This window comes from Opisthocomus hoazin, chromosome 2 (assembly GCF_030867145.1).
Source record: "Opisthocomus hoazin isolate bOpiHoa1 chromosome 2, bOpiHoa1.hap1, whole genome shotgun sequence".
Classification (NCBI taxonomy): Eukaryota; Metazoa; Chordata; class Aves; order Opisthocomiformes; family Opisthocomidae; genus Opisthocomus; species Opisthocomus hoazin.
Window position 1 is genome coordinate 97,729,867 of NC_134415.1, and position 24,794 is coordinate 97,754,660.

The following is a 24,794-nucleotide window of genomic DNA, read 5'->3' on the forward strand; positions in this document are numbered from 1 at the left end:
TGGATAGGCTGAAATATTTATGCTCACTGCATTCCTCCATATTATTTCACTAATCACATAACAACCCTTCCACTCCTCCACTAAACATGCTAACTCTAATTAGCTCCCTGCGACACAGATGTTTCCTCATTTAAACGTTCAGTGCCTGGTCATGTGTCACTCTCACGTTCGCATGGATTCCAGCTTCTGTTACATCGCTTCGACGTCCTTTCTGCGTGCGAGCCCCCTGCGTTAACACATCCTTCCGAACAACAAATTGATTACAGATAGGTACGAATGATAGATGTACGCGGTGTCCACAGTATCTGCATGTTACACACGAGCAGCCGTGCGGGGTGCGCAGGACTCAACGCAGTGGCTCAAGCCGCGGAGGCTGAAGGCATGACCGATGTCTCTCACCCGCGCTGCTCCTGCCATGAACCAATATATCGGCGACGAATCACTCTGTTCCTGATCTCAAATCGTCCACGAGTCGCTGAGACCGTCGCTCGATCTACCCAGAGGTAACCGTTTTTAGTTGGAGACGCACACAGAATTCAGTAATTTGCAAACGCTGATGCCGTGCCTGCGTGCTTTCACGCACCGTGAAGTTTCACAAACACCGCTGAAGCTGCCGAGCGTCCAGCTACGGCAGCGGGGAGTGCCGGCAGAACGCACCGGCAGCGTCCCCGGCGGGACGGGGCTCGCCAGCGGCTCCGGCCGGCCCAGCTCCCTGCGCGGCGGCACCCCCGGAACGCCGCTTCCCCCAAACCCGAGAGAGGGGGATCGGCCCGGCGGCACCGGGGGGAGGCGCGGGGAACCGCACGGAACGGCCGCCTCGCAACTCCTGCCCAGCCCGGGAACGTTCCCCCGGTAAAAAAAAAACCCCAAAACTACCATCAACGACAGCGAAGCGAGCGGCGGGCAGCCGGGCACACACCCCTCCAGCTCCGCCGGCCGCCGCCGCCCCCCTCCCCGCGGCGCCCGGGGGCGGCAGCCGGGGCGGGGCGGCAGGGCGGGAGCCCCCCCCTCCCCCGCGGGGACCCTCCCCGCACCGCCCCCGCGCACCGCCAGAGCCGCCCGGGGAAGCGGCGGAGACGGAGCCGTCTCCCCAGAGCCCTCCCCTCCTGCCGCGACGGCGCGGCGCCCCCGGCCCGGCGATGCTGAGGGAGCGGGCAGAGGAGGCGGGCCGGCCGCTCGCCGGGTAGAGGCGCGGCGGGAGCGGGGCCAGGCACCCGCCCCGCCGGGCACCGCGCCGGCCGCCCCGACCCGCGGAGGAGCGAAGGGGGCAGCCATGGGGCGGCGCTGAGGCGCGGCGGGACAGCCGCCGGGGCGGGGGGGGGGGAGCAACATGAAGTCCCTTCTCTTCAGCCGCTTCCTCCTGCTGCTGCCCTGGGTGCTCATCGTCATCATCGTCCTGGACATCGACAGCAGCCGGGCGCCGCGACCCGCCCGGGGCGGCGGGGCCGGCGGCGGCGGGGCCCGGCCGGCGGCGGCGCGGACGCCCCCGGCGCGGCGTCCCGAGGCGGCGCTGCCCACCATCTACGCCATCACGCCCACCTACAGCCGCCCGGTGCAGAAGGCCGAGCTCACCCGGCTGGCCAACACCTTCCGGCAGGTGGCGCGGCTCCACTGGATCCTGGTGGAGGACGCGGCGGCGCGCAGCGAGCTGGTGAGCCGCTTCGTGGCGGGCGCCGGCCTGCCCTGCACCCACCTGCACGTCCCCACGCCGCGCCGCTACAAGCGGCCGGGGCTGCCCCGCGCCACCGAGCAGCGCAACGCCGGCCTGGCCTGGCTGCGGCAGCGCCACCAGCACCTGCCTCCCCCCCAGCCCGGGGTGCTCTTCTTCGCCGACGACGACAACACCTACAGTCTGGAGCTCTTCCAGGAGGTGCGTGCGGCCGCGGCGGTCCGCCGCCGGCCTCCCCTCGGGCGCCCGCCGCTCGCCGCCTCCCCTCGGGTACCTGCCGTCTCCCGCTTCTCCTCGCCGCCCCTCGAGCACCTGCCGCTCGCCTCCCCTCAGGCGCCCGCCGCTCCCGCTCCTCCTCGCCTCCCCTCAGGCACCTGCCGTTTCCCGCCTCTCGTCTCCCCTCAGGCGGCCGCCGTTTCCCGCCTCGTCTCCCCTCAGGCGCCCCCCTCTTCCCCTCGCCTCCCCTCAGGCTCCCGCCGCTGCCCGTGCCCCCCCGGCTGCCCCCTCACCGCAGACCCCCGGGCACGGGTGAGCCGAACCTGGTCCCCGGCGCCGGGCACCCTGCAGTGCCCGGTCCCGCACCCGGGCTGCCTGTGTGTGATCTCCCCCCCCCCCCCCCCCGACCTTAGGAGTTTCTCGCCTCTCCCCTCAACTTTTTACTGCTGCTTTCCCGCTTTCCTGCCGGGCGAGGCAAGTTGAGTGTTTGCGTAAGGGACCCTGCGTTTGTGTGAGAACTGGGATGAGAAGCGCGCTGTCTTTGGAGTGGGGTTTTTTTTTTTTTTCTTCAGACTGCGTCCCGCTCCCTGTGGGGCAAACTCGCATCAGGAGCCGCCACCCTTCACGGTTTTTTCTTGGCGGGAATGAATCCGTCCAGAGCCAGCTCCTTCGCGTGGAGTTGCCCAGTCTTTTGGAAGCCTTTCAGTCTTAAGAGCAGCACATCGTTTGTGTAATGACCGAACACCCTTCCAGGAGTCTTTTTTTTGTGTGTGAAGGGATGTGTTTTTGTCTTTGCTGCAGCCCCTCGGTGAAGGGATTTGCTCCTCGTCGGTGGGAACTGGCAAGCGCTCGGGGGAGAGGTTATCCAGCTTTCTGTCTGGGTTCCCCCTGGCAGGAAGGAGGAGTGTTTAATAAGCAGACATAAAGCAGCAGAAGACAAATCGCATACATCCTCCGTGACAGCTAGAATAGTAACCTTGGCAGGCAAATGAGGGAGGGAAGCGGAAAAGTAGATTGGCAGCAGATGGGGAACGTACAGGACTTCAGACAAATTGCCGTCCGTGACTGTTGCTGGTGGACAGTACAGTCTTCAGTGGTGTGCACCGATGTTCTGCAGTTTGGAAGCATTGTGCTTCCCCAAATGCTTTACAGTCAGTAGATTTAAATGAACACGGGACACAGAAGTGTGAAGTACGTGAAATTCCCTAGAGCAAGTTATTTTAGAAACGCTTGTGTTTGCGTTTAGATTCATAATGCATCTCTTTTGATTTCCAGTGTGTGGGCAGGTGCAGGGTCCCTGTTCGGCAGGGATGCTCTCTACTTCCTTTGCGCATTTGGCATTCAGCATTGAAGCTGCTAATTTGAAGACGTTTGCCTGGGGGCTAAACCTTTGTAGTAATTGATTTTCTTAAAATCTTCTGGCTGCACTTAGCGCATTATAATGCAGAGTAATTCCCCATACCCATCTTTGATGTGATGGGAGTGTCCACCTTTGCTCCGGGATATAAAACTAATCTGGTTCAATCTTAGGGAGTCTGTAAGTTGATACAGAAAATGCACTTTGCCACAATGAGAAGTGTGGGACAAAAGATATTTGGAGACGAATCTCTGCTTTTTTTTGAGTACAAACATTGGGGACAAGCTGAAGGAACACTACTGGCAGGCATATCACTCGAGTGACCCACAGCTGCTGAAAGGGGGTTCAGTCAGGTTTATTCTTTTATCATTTCCTGCGTTATTCTTCTAATTGCTGTGAACGACGGTACAAAAAAGGTACAAGCTGCCTCTGTGATCAGCTAGGAAATGCAAGAATGCAAGGGGATAAATCTGTCTGAAGAGTTAACCTTGAAAATTGCAAGCACAACAGACTTCTGTGTTTCCTTTTGCTAACAAGAACGGTAACCTGGGACATGCAGCTCCGCAGTCCGAAGGCTTCTCTCTGACCAGGCTTCAGCTGCTGGGGAGGAGGTGTTTGTTGTGAGCCCTGTGTTCACAGGCAAACACACGTGCGTGAATGAGTTTTCCCCGTGCAATGCGGTGTTTGGAAAGCTCTGTTACTGGAGCTGAGAAGGAGCTTTTGCTTCAGTTACCACTGCAAGTTCCTGTGGCTGTTTTCTGGGGTCGCTAATGAGCTGTATGCGAGGTCTCTGGGGCGCCACCGGTAGTAACATGGGGAATGTTTTGTCGACCTGGCAAAGTTAATGGCAGTCCCTTGGCAGGCTTTGCCAGCAGGAGGTGCCTTTACGATGGGTGGGAGGTGGCGTCTGGAGAGAGCCAGTAGCCTTGTTTTCAGCTTGGGAGTTTAGGGGTTTTTTTCCTTCTTAAAAAAAACTTCTCAGTCTTTGCAGATTCTGACTTGGTAGCTCTGTAGTAAATCCCGATCTCTCCTTCAGGAATTGATTGATTTATGAGGGTAAACCATGCTTGTCTTCTCCAAGCATGAAGAGAACAGCTTCAGAACACATTGTGTGCAGATGAAATCTGGTAGTAATTCCTGTCATGAAAGTGGCAGTAACAATACCTGAGGGTTGGTTTTTTTTTCAGTTTGTTACCCTGCCAGGAACAATTCTGCAGACCTGCAGTCATGTAATCCCAAAGGAGGTCTGACTGATAAACTGTAGCCTACTCACTGGGGAGGACAGTATGTATCAATGTTGAGGGACGAGACAGGAGCTCTGAATTCTGGTCCTACCACCGTCCTGTGCTGGCTGGGTGACCTTCAGCATGTCACTGACGTGGGTCCAGGGACATGTGTGTCCCAAACTGCTAGCAGCAATGTCTTCTAGCATCCGCCCACGAGCAGTGATGTACATTTGCTGGTTTAAGAAATAGTAGTTGTGTCTTCTTTGCCACGGCTTTCTTCCGAGACAAAGCTGGTTTCAGTAACAGCAGCAAGGGCTTGGGGGCGTGGGAACCAGCGCTAGTTAGGGCCATAAAACCAATGTGAGAGAAGCATTGGTGTTAACCATGCGTTTCACTCAGCAGTCAACAAAGCATTACTATGGAGCAGAAGGCGTGCCAGGGAACTGCACATCAGTGAAGGATTGTGTTTAAGGCAGCTCCTTTGCTGTGGGGTGGGTTTCGCTAGTGCCCTTACAGAACACAGAGCCTTTTTAACAAAGCAAAATCAGCAAAGGCTTTACTGTGAGTGGAGGTGTATAAACTGTAAGGGCGCGATCAAAAAGGAGCGTGCTTTGACATGAGGTGCCATGGGATACTTCTGAGAGCTTTTGATGAGGGAATTCTAATACCTGTCCAAAGTATTCCTGTCTGGTGCTTACAGGAGCGACTATGTTATAGTGATATGAAGTGAGCTGGGCCCAAAATACCTGGGCAAAATGGGTTTTGTGGAAATCAGGAACACGCCCCCCCCCAGCTTACAGTAGTGTTTTGCTGGAAAGTTTCACCATCTGTAGTAACTCTGGAACCCTCTGGTGCTGTTTGTAGTTATTTTTTTTTCCGAAGACATACAATGGCATGTGTGTGTATAGCTTGGTTTTTGACTGGCAGAACTATGTCCTCACAGTCAACCTGCTCAGACTCTTGTCCAGCTTTAGTTGTGGTTTCTAGAATAAAGTGGAGAGCCTGGTTTGTCTTTCTGCTGCTACAGTGTATTCAGCGTTGGCTTAGGTGAGCATTTTGCTAGGAAAATCTCACCTTCTCTGGAAAGGCTTCCAGGCATCACAGAATAGTTTGGGTTGGACCTTTAAAGATCATCCAGTCCAACCCCCTGCAGTGAGCAGGGACATCTTCCACTAGATCGGGTTGCTCAGAGCCCCGTCCAACCTGACCTTGAATGTTTCCAGGAATGGGGCATCTACCAGCTCTCTGGACAACCTGTGCCAGGGTTTCACCACCCTCATTGTAAAAAATTTCTTCCTTTTATCTAGTCTAAATCTACCCTCTTCTAGTTTAAAACCATTACCCTTTGTCCTGTTGCAATGGGCCGTGCTAAAATGTTTGTCCCCATAAGGGGGAAAGAACAAGTTCGTTCAGTGACTGTGAAATACTTTAGACTACTAAGAGGGGCTACAACAATGATGAAGAACTATTACTATTTCCAGGAGTGGAGGTGTGGCCTTTATGTTATTCGCAACTCTTTCTGCTTGAGAGTATAATGGTGGTCAGGTGAGAAGTCATGCTTTTACTTTAATGCTGGTGGTTCTGGCTTGTTGTATTTTGTCATTTATTATTTAGGGATCCAGACCTCAAAAATAATTTGTATTTTTTCTGCTCAGATATGATCTGTTTACCTCGAGGTGTCCATCTGCATCTCTCCATCAAAAACAACAGTCCGCTTCTGAAAATATCTTTTGTCAGTTGAACGTCAGCCTGCGTTCATAACAAAGCCACTGCGAGGCCTGAAATCCAAACTACTGTACTTGATATGCTTTACAGATGTTTCTGCATGAATCATCATAACTTCAGATTTTTTCTGTAGGCTGTTCTTTTTGGAGTGACTGTTATAGTTTCTGTTGCTTTTTTGCTTCATCTTATTCCTGAATGCAAGTTATTGTAGTGTTGTGACTGATGCCTAGCAACTGCCAATTTTATATTTTCAGACTTCCAGAAAGAACACCTTAGGTAAAGCTGGCATTCCACCTTTATAGAGAGACTTTAAAACCAAGATCAGCCTAAGCACTGGAAATCCAAGACAGACATAGCTAAGTTCTGCTTCCCTTAACTCCGCATCTTTCATGTGTTTCTGCATCTTGGGCACTGTCTCTGCCCTTCCCGTATTTCGAGTAGCTGGCTGAAGGCCACCGCTTCCTTGGTCCGTGTATGGGTATGTGTGCAAGCTGGAGGAATCTGTGTTGGAGGTCCGCTCTGCTGTTGATTGTGCAGACTCGCCTGAAACCTTTGAGGGTGGGGGGTGAGCTGCCTCAGGAGTTCAGAGAACAGGAGTAAAGGTCTTATCGTGTGTGAGGAAGTGAACTTGCTGCATTCAGAATGAACTGAGTTTTAGAGATTCCCATCTAGGTTGTATCTGTCACCTTTGCTTGTGTTTTGCTCGGACACCTGAACTGAGATGTACGTGAAGCAAAACGTTTATGTGTAAAACTGATCTGTCTCACTGCCACTCCTAGCCCTTTGTTCATCGGTGTCTAAAATTTCGTAGCAAGATTTGCCAGCTAGCTAAAATATGCAAGTATGGCATGCACCACTATCTTGTCTGAGTGAGAGTTGAGGATTTGCAGACTGGGCCTCCTTAGAGGACCCCTGGCTATAAGGTGTGATCTGAATACAGCCTTGCCGTATGGAGTTCAAAGTAAATCACAGAATTAATTGTCATTTCTAAGGGGAAAAAAACCCCAAACTCTTATTTAATAGCTTAGCAGTGAGCCCTGTTGCCCACTGAGTTGGGGACCAGAATTCAGTTTGCTGTAGCTGTTGCCGTGACTATGGTGGCAGAGTTGAAGCTGGGAAGGAGGTAGTAGGAGAGCGAGCTCAGCCCCCCGCTCCTGAAGTTGAGGTAGTTGTTACAGGTAACTCAAGATGCATGGAGCCGCAGAGAAGGTAAGAATCTGATCGGTGAAGAGGACAGTCAGCTGGATTGCTCTTCGCAGGAGTAACTTAAACATCAAATTAAACAAAAATTCTCTAATATTTTGAAGGTATGCTATTGCTTATGTAGTGGCCTAAATTGTCCAGGTAGGATCATCCTCAAATCAGCCAGCTGGGAACAAAGATTCATGAAGAACAGAGGGGAAAAAATAGGAACGATTTTGTCTTGGCTAATGGATGTGACCTTCTCACTGAAGGTTAGGGCTGTCCAGCTTTGGTAGTTTTCATAGTGGCACTGCAGAGCAGAGGGCAAGTTGTGTGAGTGATTCAGACTGCAAACATTTTGTTTTGTCCCTGTCCTTCACTCTCCCAAAAGGTATGTACGAAGGCAGCAGATATTCTAACGGCTCTTAACAGTTTGGAGCCTGAAAAAATAAATCCTTGGTATTAAAAATAGAACAGAAATACTTGCAGGCATTGCACGTCACGGGCATCAGTTTTCCCATGACCATCTTTTTGTAAAATATTTTGAGCACAACTCAAAAAAGACCTTACAGAAGAGGTGAATATTTACTATTTATTCCAGCTTTGACTAGTGGAGGTTTAGTGCTCCTTCAATAACTTTTACGTAGCTGTCCTAATCTTATACACTGTATTAAGCTAACTCCTGTGTATTTTTAATGGATATATTTGTGCAAAATGTTTAAAAGTAGTATAAGTGAATCTGTTTATCTTTGAAACCATGCAGATCTTCTGTTGTATCTCTTGGAGCTGGTTGGAAAAATAAAATTTTTGCTGTAGTCTTAAAAATAACATTTGGTAGTCTAGACAGAATTAAATATTAGCTGGCTGTCATTAGTTATTTTCTTCATAAAAAAAGAAATCTAAATATGAGTTAGCAGTGCATTAAATACCTTTCTAGTATATAAATGATTTAAGAATACATGACAGATTTTAAATGCGCACTGACATTCCCCTTGCACGTAGGCATGTAATACCTATGCTAAAGAGGTTGGATTAGAAAAGACTGGTAGAGAAACCAGTCTTAAATACCTTAAAAATGAGAGGAAACAGTGACAAAAAAAAGCTATTTGAAACAGATTTATCCAAGTGAGAGACTCTGGGTTACAAAGCACCAAGCACTGTCTGTTTCTGCACTTTGACAGCAGTCTTTTTCTTTTTACCTGTGAAATTGATACTATGAAATTAATTAACCAACTATCAGCAGCTTTTCAGAGGTACAGTGAACACAGCCTAGAAGAATAACAGAAAGTAAGATGAGAAAAAGAATTAGTAAGTAGAAGGGCCGAAAGGAAACATGAATAGCAAATGTTTTGGAAGTCTTCCCAATCCAGAAAGATTTGCTTCTAAATGCTTTAGTTAAATTTAGTACAGTTTTCTCCTGCAGGGAAGCAATATTGACATTAGCGTCGAAGGATGCTGGTATAATTTAGAAGCATTAATCATTGTATCTGGTATGTAAAATGTTGCTTGAGAGGAGGGGGAATTAATCTGTCCTCCTGCTGCAGTGTAGATTGGGTACGAATCCGTAGAAGAGGTTTAAGGCAGATGTTTGGAAAAAAGCTTTCTAATGCTGAGGATGGTGATGCACTAAGTCAGGTCACCTGTGAGGGTTGTGGAGCAGGCTAGATCAATGACTGACAAAGTTTTTGATTTGTAGACCATTCCTGCAGTTTTTCCCACGAAGACTTAGACTTTACGATCAAGTTTACTGACAACAGACGTGCTTTTTGAAGTTACTATACCCTAAGCGTCGCAGTCCCTGAACCACACTGGCACAGATTTTCTGTGACTCAGAACCTCCTTTGAAGTCATGGTAAGTGGGGGCAGAAGCTCCGTTTAATGCCTAAGGAAACGGGCATAACATCGCTGCAGCTGAGCTCTCCCTCTGACTTGTAGTGCAGTCATGTAAGTTTTGCTGAAGCAGAATTTGGCTTTAAATAACCTGCCTGTGTGAGAACTGATAAGGAACCTGGCTGTGCTTGTACTTTAACCCACAACACTTTGCCCCATGGAAGAGTTGTAGCAAAGGAGCTCTAGTTCCCATCTTTGGTAATAATAAATTGGAATTTTGCATAGAAATCTACGGTAGTCTCACTGGGATGGCAGAGGGTGAGCCTAGACGATAACCTATGGTTTGACCAGTACAAATCACAAATTACACAGGGACTGAAGTGGAGAACGGGGAGGAAAAAAGCTTACTGTGTGTGGCAGCCAGCTTTGCATTTGCTGAGAGCTTTCAGTCCTGAACAGAAACACATCAACATCATGATGCAAAAACACTAGGACGGTTGTTCCAGCCTGGGAGCCTTTTCGCAGTAGGAAGTATGGCCACGTTTCCTTCTGTCTGTCATTTGCCTTCATTCCCCTTGGGCTTTTATATTTTGTTACTGGCTTGGTATCTCTCATAGCCATCAGTCCAGCGCATCTTATTAAGCAGCTTTTCTTGATTGACTAATGAGATGCTATTTTTGGCAATGCTTTTATCACGATCTCTTTTATTGCTCAGCTACATTTTCTGCATTTCCACTTGTTATTCTTTAGTGGATCCTCTGTTGCTACTGTAGTTACTGTTATATGCCCATCACCTCACTGGGGTTTCTTTGGTCAGTTGTTACTCCTCTCTCCTGTCGTTGCCTTGCCCGCTTCTTCCCAGTTGTGTCCCCCTGCTTCATTTGAGTTTGTTCTACCATCTTACGGAGTCCTTTTCTCATCTTCCTCCATCTGGTACACCGCTCTCCTCCTATGCCTAAGACCCCCTTTCAAATAATCAAAAGTAAATAGAAGACAAAAGCATTTCCAGAGGGAGATTCATCCTACCTTCAGGTAGCTGTCTAAGCCAGGCAGGATGAATCACGTCCGTAGGTTCCTATCCCTGATCATTAACTGTAGAAGTCTAGCTAGGATAGACCAGGTGCCTAATGTACAGGGAGTTAAGTGTAAGCAAGATGAATACCATTCGTGTAAGCCACGAGGACTTAAAATGCTGACTCTTAAGACAGCATGTGCGACCGCACATTAAAATGACAGATAGAAGAGTAATTTATGAAGCTAAGTTATAGGATTTTGGCAGTTTTTTAACCCGCAACAATAAAGCTATGTAGAATTAACATGTTTTTGAATCACCTTTCTGTGTTCCAGTGATTAGTAGCATCAAATTCCAGATGCAAGCTAGCCTTTTAATCCAAATAATAGCTTTTTCCCCATCATACATAAATACAGGCTTAACATATCAGTGTGTTAACTGCAGTAATGCTATTCTCAGAAGATTAAAAGAAATATTCCTACTTTCATCTGCCTAGCATGTCCTGAGGCTGTCGGGTATTTCAGAATTAGCATAAATACCGGTCTAGATGTGCTCTTTCAGTTTGTACTTAAAGGGATTGCTGTATTCTTGACACCTGCTTATTTCATTCTCAAAAAATGTAACCTGCGAGAATGAAGAAAGTAACCCAAGGACAAAATAAAGAGCTCTGTAAACGGTTGCTTACTTCCTTCTGATGTGTGGTGGCTTTACTGACTTAACCCATAGACACCAAGATGGACCCAAGACTTTAAAAGTGATTGTGTCATTTCATGCTAGCTTCATGAGGTCAGTCAGATACTTTTCATAGACAAGATTTTCCTACACACTGTGTATGGCAAAGTATTAATGTAAATGAGTCTGCTTCTGCTAGCATAAATGCTGTGGCCGCTGTTGACCCAATTCAGAAGTCTCATGTGATCTGGCTCGTTTTGCAGAACAGCTGCCCAAACGCTTGCTGTGGGAAAAGGCGGAGTATGGGCTTACCATGCTTTTGCTACTCTCTTGTAGTTACAGCGTGCCTGCCCTTGTCTTGCAGCTTTTTATGTTTACCATGGGTGCGAGCAGTTGGCACAGGGTAGCTAAAGTGCTGTAAATCGGTACACTAGTAATTTGTTCAGGTATCCATGCCCTCCAGAAGGTATTAATGGCAGCACAAAGAAGTTAGTGGGCATCTGTGTCCTGCGGTTAATACTGGTGTGGCACAGCTGGATGCGTGTGGCTTGATCACACCCTTGGAAACCTATCAGAAACTTGCCTGCGTAGACAAGCCCAACAGGTTCATGCCCTGTGTCCATGTCTGATGCGTTTGGATGTTAATATAAATACACTGTTAGAGAAATCTGTGTAGTGGATGTATTGTTAAAACTGGAGCTAGAAGATTTTCATGAGAAGGTTTGACTGATTTCCATATCCAAATAGTTAATTGCTAACTCTGCATTTCTGAAATGGAGGAGGGGGAGAGACTGGGAAAATAACCTTACAGACAAATGCATTTAACCATAACCTGTAGAGAGATTAATGGCAATCTCTCACTGGCAATTAAATAGTCAGTGGTTTGGACAGAATCCTTATCACGAGAAATCCCTGTATTGTCAATTGTATCCATACCCCGCTCTTACACAGTATGGGCTGCTGCACTGAGTGAGATGGTCCGACTTGCTGCAACACTTATTAGGGTGGAAGTGAGAAAATTTTGCTAAAAAAATCTGAAGATACATAAAGAATTGGAGGGAGAGAAGGTGCATGCCTCTCTTCTGTGTGTACATACACACTCGTGGATTTTGAAATACACATTTTATGCCTTCCATATGTGAAAATTCTAAGAATCTGCTAATGTTTCTAGCTTAGAAATGTGAACCAGAGTGATATGACATCTTTGTTTTTTCTGGTGCATCTCCTGGGAGTCTAGATGATACGCATGATAAATCTTTCACCTTGGTAGAAAGAGAGGGAAGTGTTTAATATTTAACCAAGGTTGTCTTCAACATCTATCGATAGGGGACTGCAGTTACAAATATGTAAAACTGTGTTTGTTTTTGCTAAGAGGAGTGCTTGGAAGGAGCAAGGGATAACCTTTCCCTAAGGAATAGGCTTCAACTACAACAGAAGACAAGAGATTGTTTTAAAAGTCTATCAAATTAAGCCCACATTACGCTGAAATCATTCAGTACTTGCTTAAATAGGACCATATTTAAGCACAGTAGTTGAAACGGTGGCTTTTGAATCAGTGTGGTTAAATTGTGCGAGCTGCTGTGTCCGTGCACTCATCTTCTCAAGTTCTCACGCCAGACTGCCAGCGATTTTCCCACGGGGAGCAGCACATCAGGGTTCGTGTCAAGTTATCTCCTGCTTACTGAAGAAAATGGTCTGCGAGCCAGTGAGCTGAATTCAGTGACTCCCAGTCATGCATGCTTTTTGCTAAAGAAAGAGTAATTTTTCAGTATCTGTAGGTTCCTCTAGGTTAGATGAGGACCACGTTTCCAGAATTGCATTTAGTTACATTTACACCGTTGGGAAAAACTGTTACTGATAGCAAACTAGCAGAAACATCCTGCCTGACCTGTTTTCTGTCCTTCTCGGAAACTTAGCAGAGCTTTTGGAGAGAAAATGTAGAAGTTAAAAAGGCTCAGCCCAAACTTCAATGTTTTCTTGTGAGCCTTTAAAAGATCTGAGCCGGATCTATTGTATAAATCTGGTGTGTTGCAGGTAGGGGAAGAGTTGTGTGTCACAATTTCCTGTACTCAGTGTATTTGTTGCCGGTCTCAAGCTAATTGTAATTGTCTTAATGAAGTGTGTAATTGTTAATCATTATTACAATATTCTCTCTTGCTGGGCTTGTACAATACTTCAGCCATCTATAGAAATAAGCTTACTGCAAGAATGCTGTAGGCTTGCAGATAAAAAAAGATCTCCTGCACCTTTGAAAACCCAAACAAACAAGTAAACAAATACTGTTTTTTCATGGCTTTCAACGTTTTTGTTGTAAAAATAATATGAACAGGATATTTTCAGTAGAATTGCGGAGCCTGTGGGCTAGAGAGCTGGAGATTTCACAGAAAATGAGTGGGCACATGCAGCTTTCAAATGCTTACTCTGTTGGGCTGAAATCTGTAAGCTAGAATTGCTTTTAAATACCTAGTCTTGATGATTATCGTGTAGGTTTTCCCCCAACACTTAGAAAAAAAAGCTGCTAGGAAAAGGTGCACGCAGTCATGCTGTGCCTGCCTCTTGCAGATGCGTACAACCCGCAAAGTATCGGTCTGGCCCGTGGGACTGGTGGGAGGACGGCGGTACGAGCGCCCAGTTGTGGAGAACGGCAAAGTCGTTGGCTGGTACACTGGCTGGAGAGCTGACAGGCCCTTTGCCATTGACATGGCAGGTACGTACCACGTTCCGTGATACATGAATGTTTCTCTTAATTTTTGTGAGTGGGACAGAAACCAATTTCTGGGTGTAGGCAGCTTTTCAAACTTGTGAAGTGCAGCCGCTGTATGTAGCCCTTCAGCACTAAATATCTGGAAGTCTTAGCTTGCACATCTCATCTAATGAAGTTGCTGCTTGGTGATGGCTGAACTTACTTTCACCTGTTTTTAATTTTATGCGGCAACTTGGCTTTTATGTTCTATAAATTGTTTCCCTGAGACGAGTTAATTGTAAATTATTTAATCCAATTAATTTTGGCACGGAAGGAGCCCCTGCCTTTCATTGTATCATCAGTCTACACCAGGCCATATAAATGCCGACCCTTCTTAGACCTCATGTTGTAAAATGCTGCTTTACCATGAAATCACTCATTTTTTATTGGTTATTTGGAATGATGGTGATAACTGTAGATGGGTATAGTTTGAAACACTGGGCTTAGGGGAAAAAATCACTGACAGCTATAGCATAGTAGATGAAGGCAGAAAAGCTTCAAAATTGATCTAATCAATCTTCTGCTGTGAAGTGAGCACGCCACATAGCTTTGTCTTGCTGTCAGTCCATGCTTAGACAATCTTTTGTGTATATTCACAACTGCCCTGTGCAGAAGTCTGATCTCTGATGTAGTGGCAGCTGGTTTCCCAGCAAATGATATGATATTTGCACTTAAGCATCTTCTGGAAGGAGCGGGAAAGGGAAAAGTAGAAATACAAGGGCAAGAATGGGGTAGAAATAGCCAGCCATTTTCTTTTTTCTGATACCCTTAATGTTTTGGGAGAGGGAAAAGGACAATGCTTTCTCAACAGAATATTTTTATATGGATTGAAATGTTTGATGAAAAATATGTACAGTATTTACAATGCAATTGGTTAAAAAGAGTAAAGGAGAACTATTAGTTGCTTACACCTCAGAGAGAAACATCAACAGGTGATTCTTTCTGCACTGTAGAAGCATTTCAAGTTAATAGTATCACCTGGCATGAAAATAAATATTTGAGTGTCCAGGTAGGGGCATTCTTCAGGGGAGAAGTAGGTATGCGATTCCTCAAACCTGTGCAGCCTGTTGAGGATTGCAGCTGTGCATTTTAACAGTCTCTGCCTCTTATCTTTATAGATACATATTGATACTATGCTGTAGAAGTGGTTACTTATGGGCATTATAAAAATGATAGCATGGTTCATAATTCATTAGCAGCAGGCAAAAAGCCATTACACACCCCTGACCAAGGGACTCTAACCCAGACATGAAGAGATACATGGGAAGTTAGTAAGTTGTTGTTTACACATCGCAGTTGCTGGCTGAAACACTGGCAGGAGGGAAAAGCAGCTCCATTAGGAGCATTACCTCCTTGTACTTTTACCGAAGTCACGGAAGGGAGGGTTACAGAGACGAAGACAGAAGTGTTGACAGTACAGGAAGTTATTCCAGATCTGCAAACAAGGTGTTACTACTTTGTGAGAAAATTTTTATTAGACTTCAAACAATAACTGAAGAAGTTAAGTTACATTTTTAATTTCAGCAAGGAGAGAAAAGGATGCTGTGTAGGCTGGTAAAAAATTATGTGAAGCTTGCATCTTCGTTGCCCTCAGGAATACGGTGGAAGGGCACAGACAAACAGAACAGAACCTGTAAATCCAGAACTGCATAGGTGTCTGAACAGGTGCAGTCTACAGGATGCGTGTTAACACTCAGTGTCACCCTCTTTCCCCCCACCAAATCCCCAGCATACCCCTGGGGACGTGAAGGACCTGCTGACAGATTGCTGGCATTCCTCCTTCTGCAGGCACCAAATAGACAAGCAACTGAGATTATACTATATACTGCACATAAGGAGGATCAAGGATCTCTTTTGAATATACTACCATGAAAAAAAACAGGTGCATATATTCAACTGCTCAGCTGTCTATAGCTGTTTATAATCAATGTTCTGATTCCCAAGGCACTGGTAAGGAGGCTCTGTCTGGTTTATAGAACTATGTTTTCGTAGTGATTTTCACAAGAATTTGATCATGAGGCTGGGAATGACTGCTTAAAAGGTTTGGCACCACTGATTTAACTTGTGGCCATTCAGAAGAAGTGCATCCTTGCTTTTAAGCACATAACCTTCTTATTCTAGTCTTGAAAACCAGGGCCAAATTCAAATCTACTGCAGGTGGAGACAGGTCCTGCTGATTTCATTGGGATCAGCTCAAAGACCCTAGCTGGCCAACTTCCCTAGATTCTTTGAAATACATTCTCACACGGCAATTGCATTAGATCAGTTCAGTAAACATTGGTTATTTCTTTTGAGATGTTTGTGGTTGACACTGCTATTCTCCAATGCTACACTGCATTCAGAAAGCAGAGCAGCTGCTTTCTGTGGTGCTTCTTGTTTGGCAACCAACACACCGTATGAATTAGTTCTGGTGTTTTTCTAAATTCCTCCTCAGTTTTAACTGTAGGTGGGTTCTAGAGTTTGACACAGACTTCCTTACCCTCAGGGAAGAAAAGTGAGAGAGAACTGAATGTTGTAAGCAAAAAGTGACATTTATTCTGAAGTAGGCACTGTGTTATCTATAGACCTGATTTTAAATCTTCTGTATTAAATGATGCTGCTAGTGATTTACTTTTGGCTTGTTCCCAGTGCCAGAGTTTTCAACCACTCATAAGAACACGTTAGATCGTGATTCTTCTAATGTCAAGATTGTTCAAGGAACACAGATGCATGCTTTACATTAGCATTCCAGGAGCTACTTCAGTCACAGAGATGAATCCATGTCTGTGAATCACTGGGCAAGCACATTTCGGACTTGTGGTCCAGAGCTCATCCACTGTGCCCTACGTTCCTCTGCTAGGGCCTGAGCAACCACCTTTTCTTTTTTTTTTTTTTTCTTTATTTTGCTATAGCTATGAGATCTTTAGTGCATCTCATCTTTCTTACGGTTCCCTGAGAAAAAAGCTCTTCTATAAATGACACTGCAAAACATGGCATATTTTGTCTGAATCTGAAAGAGTGCTGGAAGTCACAAGTACAAACAAAAAAATTTTCAGTGAGTGGCTATGGCAGACACCACACTCAAAAAAAACCCCCCAAACCACCCCTCCATCAAAGGGTAACAACTGTTTTAAATGCTGAGTTTAAAATCGAGAGCCTCTTTCCTGGTGAATTAACTGTCAGCAGATGCCTTTCTTACAAACTACAGAAACTCCTGGTTGAGCACCTCTGCCCTGTTGCAGCCCAAACAGTGTGTCACAGGGAGGCGATAACTTGGAAGAAGCAGACCCCAAGCCATGGCATGCTGAACAAGCCAAAGGTCGTACCTCAAACTGTGTGGAAACCAGTATGCCCGTTTCAACACCAACACTGAGCATTAGCACTTACTCTGGGAATGATAAACTCCCTCGGTTCCTAGCTTGCCTTCAGCTGCTGTCCTATGCAGAGCATTCAGGAAGCAAAGGCATTAATCATGTCAACAAAGTCTTTAAAGACCGACTCAGTCTAATCGGATGAAGAGAAATGGTTCTGCCTTTTAACAGAAGCCATTGGTCTAGCACAAGTCAAGGCGTGAATTAACAGAAACAGCTTCTGTAGAAAGAAGCACCGATGTAATCTTTGCCATGTCTCCCAGGTATCTTGTCCTTCAACAAATTAATTCTTACCTAGGTGGCTCTTCAGCCAATTAGATTTCATTTACAGCCTTGCACTAAACACAAAAAAAACCCAGAACACCTCTTCACACTCTGGCTATGAAATTGTCCCATGGCATTTCATGTGAGCTGAAGCCTAACAGGACCTTGTAGGAATAACAATCAAGTAAAAGAATTGTATGCATGTAGCACTGTTCCATTATACTGTGCTGGAGACGGTAATCCCAAATTAATCCGTGTTTCAGGACAGAATTCAAAATAACAGCGTCCTTTCATCCATCACCACAGGAACATTATCTACCGAGAGAAATAACTAGTGCCAGTCTGGTCAAAACCTGAGCCATCCTCTCTCTTTTTGATGCCGGTATGATCCATCCAATGATCACATCCAACCAATGGATGTCACCTATCTGGATTTTTGTAAAGCCTTTGACACGGTCCCCCACAACATCCTTCTCTCTAAATTGGAGAGCCATGGATTTGATGGGTGGACCGTTCAGTGGATAAGGAATTGGTTGGATGGTCGCAGCCAAAGGGTAGTGGTCAACGACTCAATGTCCAGATGGAGACCAGTGACGAGTGGAGTCCCTCAGGGGTCCGTACTGGGACCGGTGCTGTTCAATATATTTATCAATGACATGGACAGCGACATCGAGTGTACCCTCAGCAAGTTTGCAGATGACACCAAGCTGAGTGGTACGGTCGAGACACCAGAAGGACAGGATGCCATCCACAGGGACCTGGACAAGCTGGAGAGGTGGGCCTGTGTGAACCTCACGAGGTTCAACATGGCCAAGTGCAAGGTCCTTCACCTGGGTCGGGGTAATCCCCGCTATCAATACAGGCTGGGGGATGAAAGGATCGAGAGCAGCCCTGCTGAGAGGGACTTGGGGGTACTGATAGACGAAAGGCTGGACATGAGCCGGCAATGTGCGCTGGCAGCCCAGAGGGCCAACCGTGTCCTGGGCTGCATCAGGAGAAGCGTGGCCAGCAGGTCAAGAGAGGTCATTCTGCCCCTCTACTCTGCTGTGGTGAGACCTCACCTGGAGTACTGCGTTCAGCTCTGGAGCCCTCAGCACAAGAAGGACATGGAACTGTTGGAGCGGGTCCAAAGGAGGGCTACAAAGATGATCCGAGGGCTGGAGCACCTCTCCTATGAGGACAGGCTGAGAGATTTGGGCTTGTTCAGCCTCGAGAAGACAAAGCTGTGGGGAGACCTGATTGCAGCCTTTCAGTACTTAAAGGGAGCCTATAGGAAAGATGGGGACAATCTTTTTAGTAGAGACAGCAGTGACAGGACGAGGGGTAATGGTTTTAAACTAAACCAGGGTAGGTTCAGGCTAGATGTAAGGAAGAAATTCTTTACAATGAGGGTGGTGAAACACTGGAACGGGTTGCCCAGAGAGGTAGTGGAGGCCCCATCCCTGGAAACATTCAAGATCAGGTTGGACAGGGCTCTGAGCAACCTGATCTAGTTAGCGGTGTCCCTGCTCGCTGCGGGGGGGGTTGGACTAGATGACCTCTAGGGGTCCCTTCCAACCAAAACTTTCTATGATTCTATGATCTGTGATAAGAAGTCAGCTGAAAGTTGTCACTAGAAAATGCTTTTCCCCTCAAGACCATCTGAATTCTATCTACATAAATACAAAATGTGAATACATGTGAAATTAAAGCAGAGCTGAAAAACTAGAGAGCCAGGAGATAAGTCTCTTTGCATTATCTTATCTCTTCCAAGTTGCTGCTTTATTGGATTCTTTTAAGAAACAAAGACTGCATGACCACTGATCAAGGAAACAAACCTCAGGCCACAGGCCAGTCAGTGCACAGTAGTCCCTGTCCTTGCCACATACACCACTTGGTTTAATAATCTTTTATTCAATGCATGAAAACATGGGGGATTTTTGACGGGACAGTAAAATGGTGGTTTGCAATACCATGGTAGCAAGGGCAAGTGACACATGCAGATGGCATGGCCCATCTGAAGATCTGTGTGTAGGAGAAATGCGTCCTCAGAACTGAATCCGATTTTCTCAACAGAGGAGCAAGCTTTGCAACAAGAGAACCTAGGAGAAATCAGTGTAGGGATAAGTATGGGCTATAGGGCCAGGCAGCCAGGCTGAGACACGGAAGATAAGCAGCAGAAAATCTGTGTGGCTCTTCTGCTTAGAATAGATTCCTTCTTCACTCTCAAAACTAGGACACTGCACTAATTTTGGTGTTTACTTCATTTTCTTCTTCATGGATGACCAGCTTAAATCTTAAAAATTAAATCTTTCTGAAAAGAAACAGCAGCTCACAGAGCTGATTGGGGCTCAAGCAATGCCTTCCCTTGCAAAGCAAACCTTTTTTTTTTTTTTTGGTGCCCAGTTGCACGAGAAATTTATAGTTCATTCTAATGGGGGGGCCCCCCCCCCAGACCCTAACCAAAAATAGTGAACTGAACCAGGCCAGTTTATCCAACAGAGATAAGTCCACGGCCATCTTTCAGGGTGCAGAAAGCTTGAACTCTCAACCTCAGCTCTTCACAAATGATTCCACTTGGCTACAAACAGCACTGGGATGGAGCCCACCTTGCACCCCCTCGCAGCCAGCCTACAGGTCGCAGGAAGGCAGGCAGGCCTGTAGCCTGCTGAAGGCAAACCCCTACCTGGGACAAAATGCCCAAACTGCCGTTCTCTGCCCGGTACTGCTTGAACTGAAGGCGGCAGCAGCTGGATCAGGGAACAGCTGGATCCCCACATTGCTGCTAGCAGATGAGGCAGTTTGCGGTGCAGGAGCTGCAGGGCTCCACCACACAGAGTAAGGACAGGCTGTGGCCAAAGGCTCACACCTCCTGGAAGTCTTTTATTCACTACTCCGCAAGGCGTGGATAAGCCCTTTCCATCTGGGCACCTATTCTGCTTTATCTTAGGCAGCATATCATGTTTAAAGTTAAACGTGTTTTCTGCAACCGTGTCCGTCAGTGAGGTGGGACCTCAGTTTACATCCAACCCCTGGCCTTTATCTGCAGTGTCCAGATCTTTATTTAAAAAAAAAAAAAAAAAAAAATCTAAAAAAGTCTTCTTTACATGCGATGTAGTAATTACTTCCTTATATTTTCCTCTTTAAAAGGCTCATATAAAAGCCACAGATACTTTCAAGGAAAATACAGTAGCAAGATAATTCTAGTAAAGAAGGGGACAGATTTATATTCCATTGGAGACAGTTATGCTCATTTTTAAATTGAGAGAATTTTAATACTGCCTTTAGAATTAAATGTTCTTGCAGTTTTCTAGAACAGATGTCAAGACTGTTACTACTTCTGTCATAAAGGGACAGCTGGAACCACTCTGAACTGACAAAAAAAGGATTTCTTTGGCAGGCTTGGCAGTCAGACATCGGGAGTTACAAATGTAGTTTTTCTATACAAGTGCATCAGTCGAGTGTTGAGTCATACATAAAGAAGCACACACGCGACTGACCCTTGCTGACTGAAAACCCAAGAGTTCCATAAATAATGGCAAACTGGAGATTCACGAGAGCTGCTTCAGGGAGTGAGTTTGTTCAAACCAGTGATTTCTGGGTTTGGAGGCTCCCTTTGAGGGACCTAATGCCCGTGTTAGAGGACTGCACCGCAGAGGGAGGTGCACGCCCTGAGGAAGTTCTTCCAGTCGTGCTGCGCAACGCCCAGATCAGCCGCAGACCACCGCTGATGAAAAGGATTCACAAGTCCACAATAACTGCACGGTGTGCAAGGCAAAATGTTAATTGGACTTGTCTTTCATCAACAACGATGTCAAAACTCTCTCAAGGCTACAAATCTCTAAAGACCACAGTTGTTATAACTAACATATTTTAACCTTTCTTCCTGACTCTCACTTTTAAGCCTAGATATGTTTGTACAGTATAAATTCCATACGTTTTACTTAAAATTTATTTTATTTTATAATAAGCAGAAAGGAAGGATAGTCCGAGATCTTGGCGTTGGCAATACCTGACTTTTCAGGCAAAAAAAGCATATATTCTCTACATCACAGGAAAGTGATTAACTGCGTTAAAAATATGGTGCAATTAAAAAAATCTGACTGTGCCTTCAGGGCAAAACAGAACAACGTAGGATGTACAAACCTACCAAACATTGCCTATCCACATAATCAAATGTACACGTTTTTAAGAAGAACACAGGAGATTCTAGGCTTCAGTGTAACTTGCACAAAAAGCAAAGCCTAAAGGTTCTTCTTAACCCTCTTCCCCGCCCCCCTCTCTCCAAGGATTTGCTGTGAGTCTTCAAGTGATTCTGTCGCATCCGAAAGCCGTATTCAAGCGTCGTGGTTCTCAGCCAGGAATGCAAGAATCTGATTTTCTGAAACAGATAACAACGGTGGAGGAACTGGAGCCAAAGGCGAACAACTGCACAAAGGTACGGATTTCCACACTCGCTAAAAAGCTTTCCTATCATCTTTGTAGACAACTGTACTGACAGAAATGTTATTTTGTAGGTTCTTGTATGGCACACGCGAACAGAAAAAGTAAATCTAGCTAACGAGCCAAAACACCGCCTGGACACAGTCACCATTGAGGTATGACGTGGAGGCACGGTCACACGGGGAGCACCGGTACAGGACGGTGGGTGGGGCGCAAGGGGTCTGAATGCAGCCAGTCCCAACAGCCTGCTGCTGCACGAGACCTTGTAACAGTCGTCTGACGGACTGCTGTGGAAACAAAAGGAAGCCGTCAGGTACTCTAACACGCGAATCAAGTGGGTGTGCTTTATTCTAACTTGTCTGCATGCATTTCTGAACTCTCGTCTTCATCAACTGACACTTACCTTTGTTTTAAGGCTGTTTCCACATAGTAAAAACAATCACAGAGAAACATGGCTGCAATGGAGTATTTTCAAAATCATCATTAATGTTTATACTTTTTGTATTTATCCAGCTTAATGGTGTAATTATAAACTGATTTTACATCACCAACTGTTGATCTAAAGATTTGCATAAATGGATCCTCCAAACTGAATGTGTTTGCCTTCATTAAAAATAGACTTCTTGCAGAAGCAGCGGTCAAACAGGTCATCCAATAGTGAAATAAAAACCCACAATCATTCATGGATTTATCCTTTTAATATAGGGAAATAACATTTTATCATTACGAGGCACCATAAAATGTAAACACAATCACTGTCATAAACCTGGATATCTCTGCAAGGAAAAATATACCTGTTCACACCGAGTTCCCTCGTATACATGTTGTGCCGCCAGTTCTCAGCATTAATACTGTGTACGTGCCTCGGGAGCCAGATCGGGTGCTTTGTCACAGGAAACGCAAATGGATCAAATGCTCATTTTTAAAAGAATAAACTATTGATTTGTAGAACTACAGCAACATCCAGGTTTATCTTTCTTTCAATAACCATATTCCTTGTTATGCACACCATAACAACATCACAGTGAAATGTATGATGAAACAAAATTTGTTTGATACACTAGAAAACATTGCTCAGTGATACATTTACATTCTATTTATAGATGATTAAACATTTGTTCATACAGTACCTTCTACAGGATTACTGGGTAATTTTTGGGGGTCGGGGTTCATATTTTTGGATATTACTAACATGATAGCTACATCCCTTATATGCAAACATTTGATCTAGAATTTTGAGGGGGGGAAAAAATCAGTACGTGGTTAAGCAGCTTCTTAAATATATGGTCTAAGAATTCATATGCATTGTATGAAACGCTGCCAGTGATGTATAAATGTATTCTTGATCTGCTTTTCACTACATCAAATTTAAATCAATATAGACCACAACACGGTCAGTCAGTTATATTCTTAATCTGAACAGCTGGGGGAAACCAAAATGAGTATGTACATGGAAGGAACAGCGGAAGTAAATGCATTTGAACAAGGAATGTCAGGTGGCTGTTCTGGGCGAGGCTTCTGTTGCAGCTTTCATTTCCACAGTTGTGTGCTGAGAGTCTGGCCAGAGGCGCTTCCAGTCCACCCTGCCGCCGTGCTGGGGGGCTGGCCAAAGCCCATCACGCTGCTGGAGCTGCTGAGGTTCATTCCCGCCATTTGCTGGTTCATCTGCGAAGCACACACACGAGCCCAGTTAGCATAGGGGTCGAAACACAACTGGCACCGCTCGCCAGAAAGCTGTCCCGCTTCCTGAACCAGCCACCCAGTTACAGTACGGTTCCCTGAAATCAGTGTTGCTCATGAAATAAAAATACTGACTCAGTCTAAGTTTCCAAGCGTTTTTGGAGGTAGCAGCTTTTCTGGAACCAGTTTCTGCTGAAGCGATCTCTGTCACAGAGCAGGGGACTGCCTGCAGCACCGGACGCGTGTCAGGCCCGTGCGCACACACGGCTAGGGAATTACGGAGCCTGTGACAAAGGAGGCCGGGGCACCTCTGCTGGTAAGAGCTTGCTTTCCAGTTTCAAAGCTAGCCAATAAAATTGTGGCAACTGCGATAACGAAACACCAAGTAATACAGCCTTTGCAACGCCGGATCGTTTTTGGTCCAGCAGTATTTCTTTGGAGACCTCAAAATCTTGAATACACAAGTTTTCATAGAAATTCTCTGTTCAGGTGGTAAGCAATAAAGACTGAGGCAAATTTATAAACTTGAGTATTAGCTAAATCTAACCATTCTTGCTAAAGGATCTACTGAAGATACCATAATTTCTTGAAAACAAGTGAAACCATTCAACGCAAAAACATTTCTACTCTCCACGAGTATTACTTAGTCACTGTAATTTTCAGTGCTCAAGGTAAAAACATTCGTCAGGTTCCTCTCCCTTGCTTTCTACAAAATGAGCACGTATGGCAAGCCAAAACCCCAGCTGTATGGGCAGAGTAAAGACGGCCCCTCTCGTGAGCTTGAGAGCAACAGAGCGTTCGGAGCAATTAATAATCGGAGCCAATGAACAGGGATGTTGGATAAGCAACGTTCAGTCCAAGTTAGAGAAAGCATTAGGTGAAAATCACCGAGTTGCAAAATGAAACTGAAACCTTGGTGGAAAAAAAATTGCTAAATAAACTACAAACGAGTACTTCAGGGCAGAATTCAGTACTGTGCGCTTTCACACGCGTATCCGCAAACCCAGACCATCACTGCACGAGGGAATCAAACGAAGCCGATGAAAACGCACTTCCCCTGCTGCTGGTACTGGGGCAGAGCTCCTGAGCAGCAGGCGACACGTGTAATGCACGCTGTCCTGGCGAGGGACGAGGGATGGCAGCTCCCCCTGCCAGCTGGAGCCCGAGGGGAGGTCCCGGTTCCCGACAGACTGTGGAGTACGGGTGTACTGGGGACACCCGACGCGCAAGCAGCACAGACGCACGTCGCTGTGAGCCGCCTTGCCGTACACACTTGACAAGAAGCGTGATTTTAACCTCAGAGTCACGGGGTCTTTCTGAAGTTAGATACCTAGAGAAAGACTGTTAACACTAAACCTACAGATTTTTTTGGTTTAACATTTTGAAATTCTCACCTTTTAAAAATTACTTCGCAAAGCAGAATGACAGCCTGTACTTTCAAACAGG

The 24,794-nt window shown here is 46.0% G+C and overlaps 2 protein-coding genes across 4 annotated transcripts in view; one reads left to right on the forward strand and one right to left on the reverse strand.

The window, feature by feature from the left end:
- The first annotated feature begins 1,054 nt into the window (after nt 1-1,054).
- On the forward strand, nt 1,055-22,624 carry B3GAT2 (beta-1,3-glucuronyltransferase 2). The gene is made up of 4 exons (XM_075414570.1): nt 1,055-1,870; nt 13,452-13,596; nt 21,515-21,663; nt 21,743-22,624. The coding sequence occupies exons 1-4, from the start codon at nt 1,331-1,333 to the stop codon at nt 21,827-21,829; spliced, it is 921 nt and encodes a 306-aa protein (XP_075270685.1). The 5' UTR covers nt 1,055-1,330; the 3' UTR covers nt 21,830-22,624.
- The window catches only part of SMAP1 (small ArfGAP 1), a 98,886-nt gene continuing 96,439 nt past the window's right edge, over nt 22,348-24,794 (reverse strand). For all 3 annotated transcript variants that reach the window (XM_075414568.1, XM_075414569.1, XM_075414567.1), the window contains one exon: nt 22,348-23,333. In XM_075414568.1, the coding sequence (XP_075270683.1) occupies nt 23,199-23,333 (135 nt within the window). In that variant the 3' untranslated portion in view covers nt 22,348-23,198. The remainder of the gene's footprint in view (nt 23,334-24,794) is intronic.

Excerpts from the sequence above, each read along its gene's own strand:
- B3GAT2 (XM_075414570.1), top strand. The coding sequence starts at position 1,331 with ATGAAGTCCCTTCTCTTCAGCCGCTTCCTCCTGCTGCTGCCCTGGGTG. Across the intron at positions 1,871-13,451 it reads GTCTGGAGCTCTTCCAGGAG|ATGCGTACAACCCGCAAAGT; the intron begins GTGCGTGCGGCC and ends TGCCTCTTGCAG. Across the intron at positions 13,597-21,514 it reads CTTTGCCATTGACATGGCAG|GATTTGCTGTGAGTCTTCAA; the intron begins GTACGTACCACG and ends CCTCTCTCCAAG.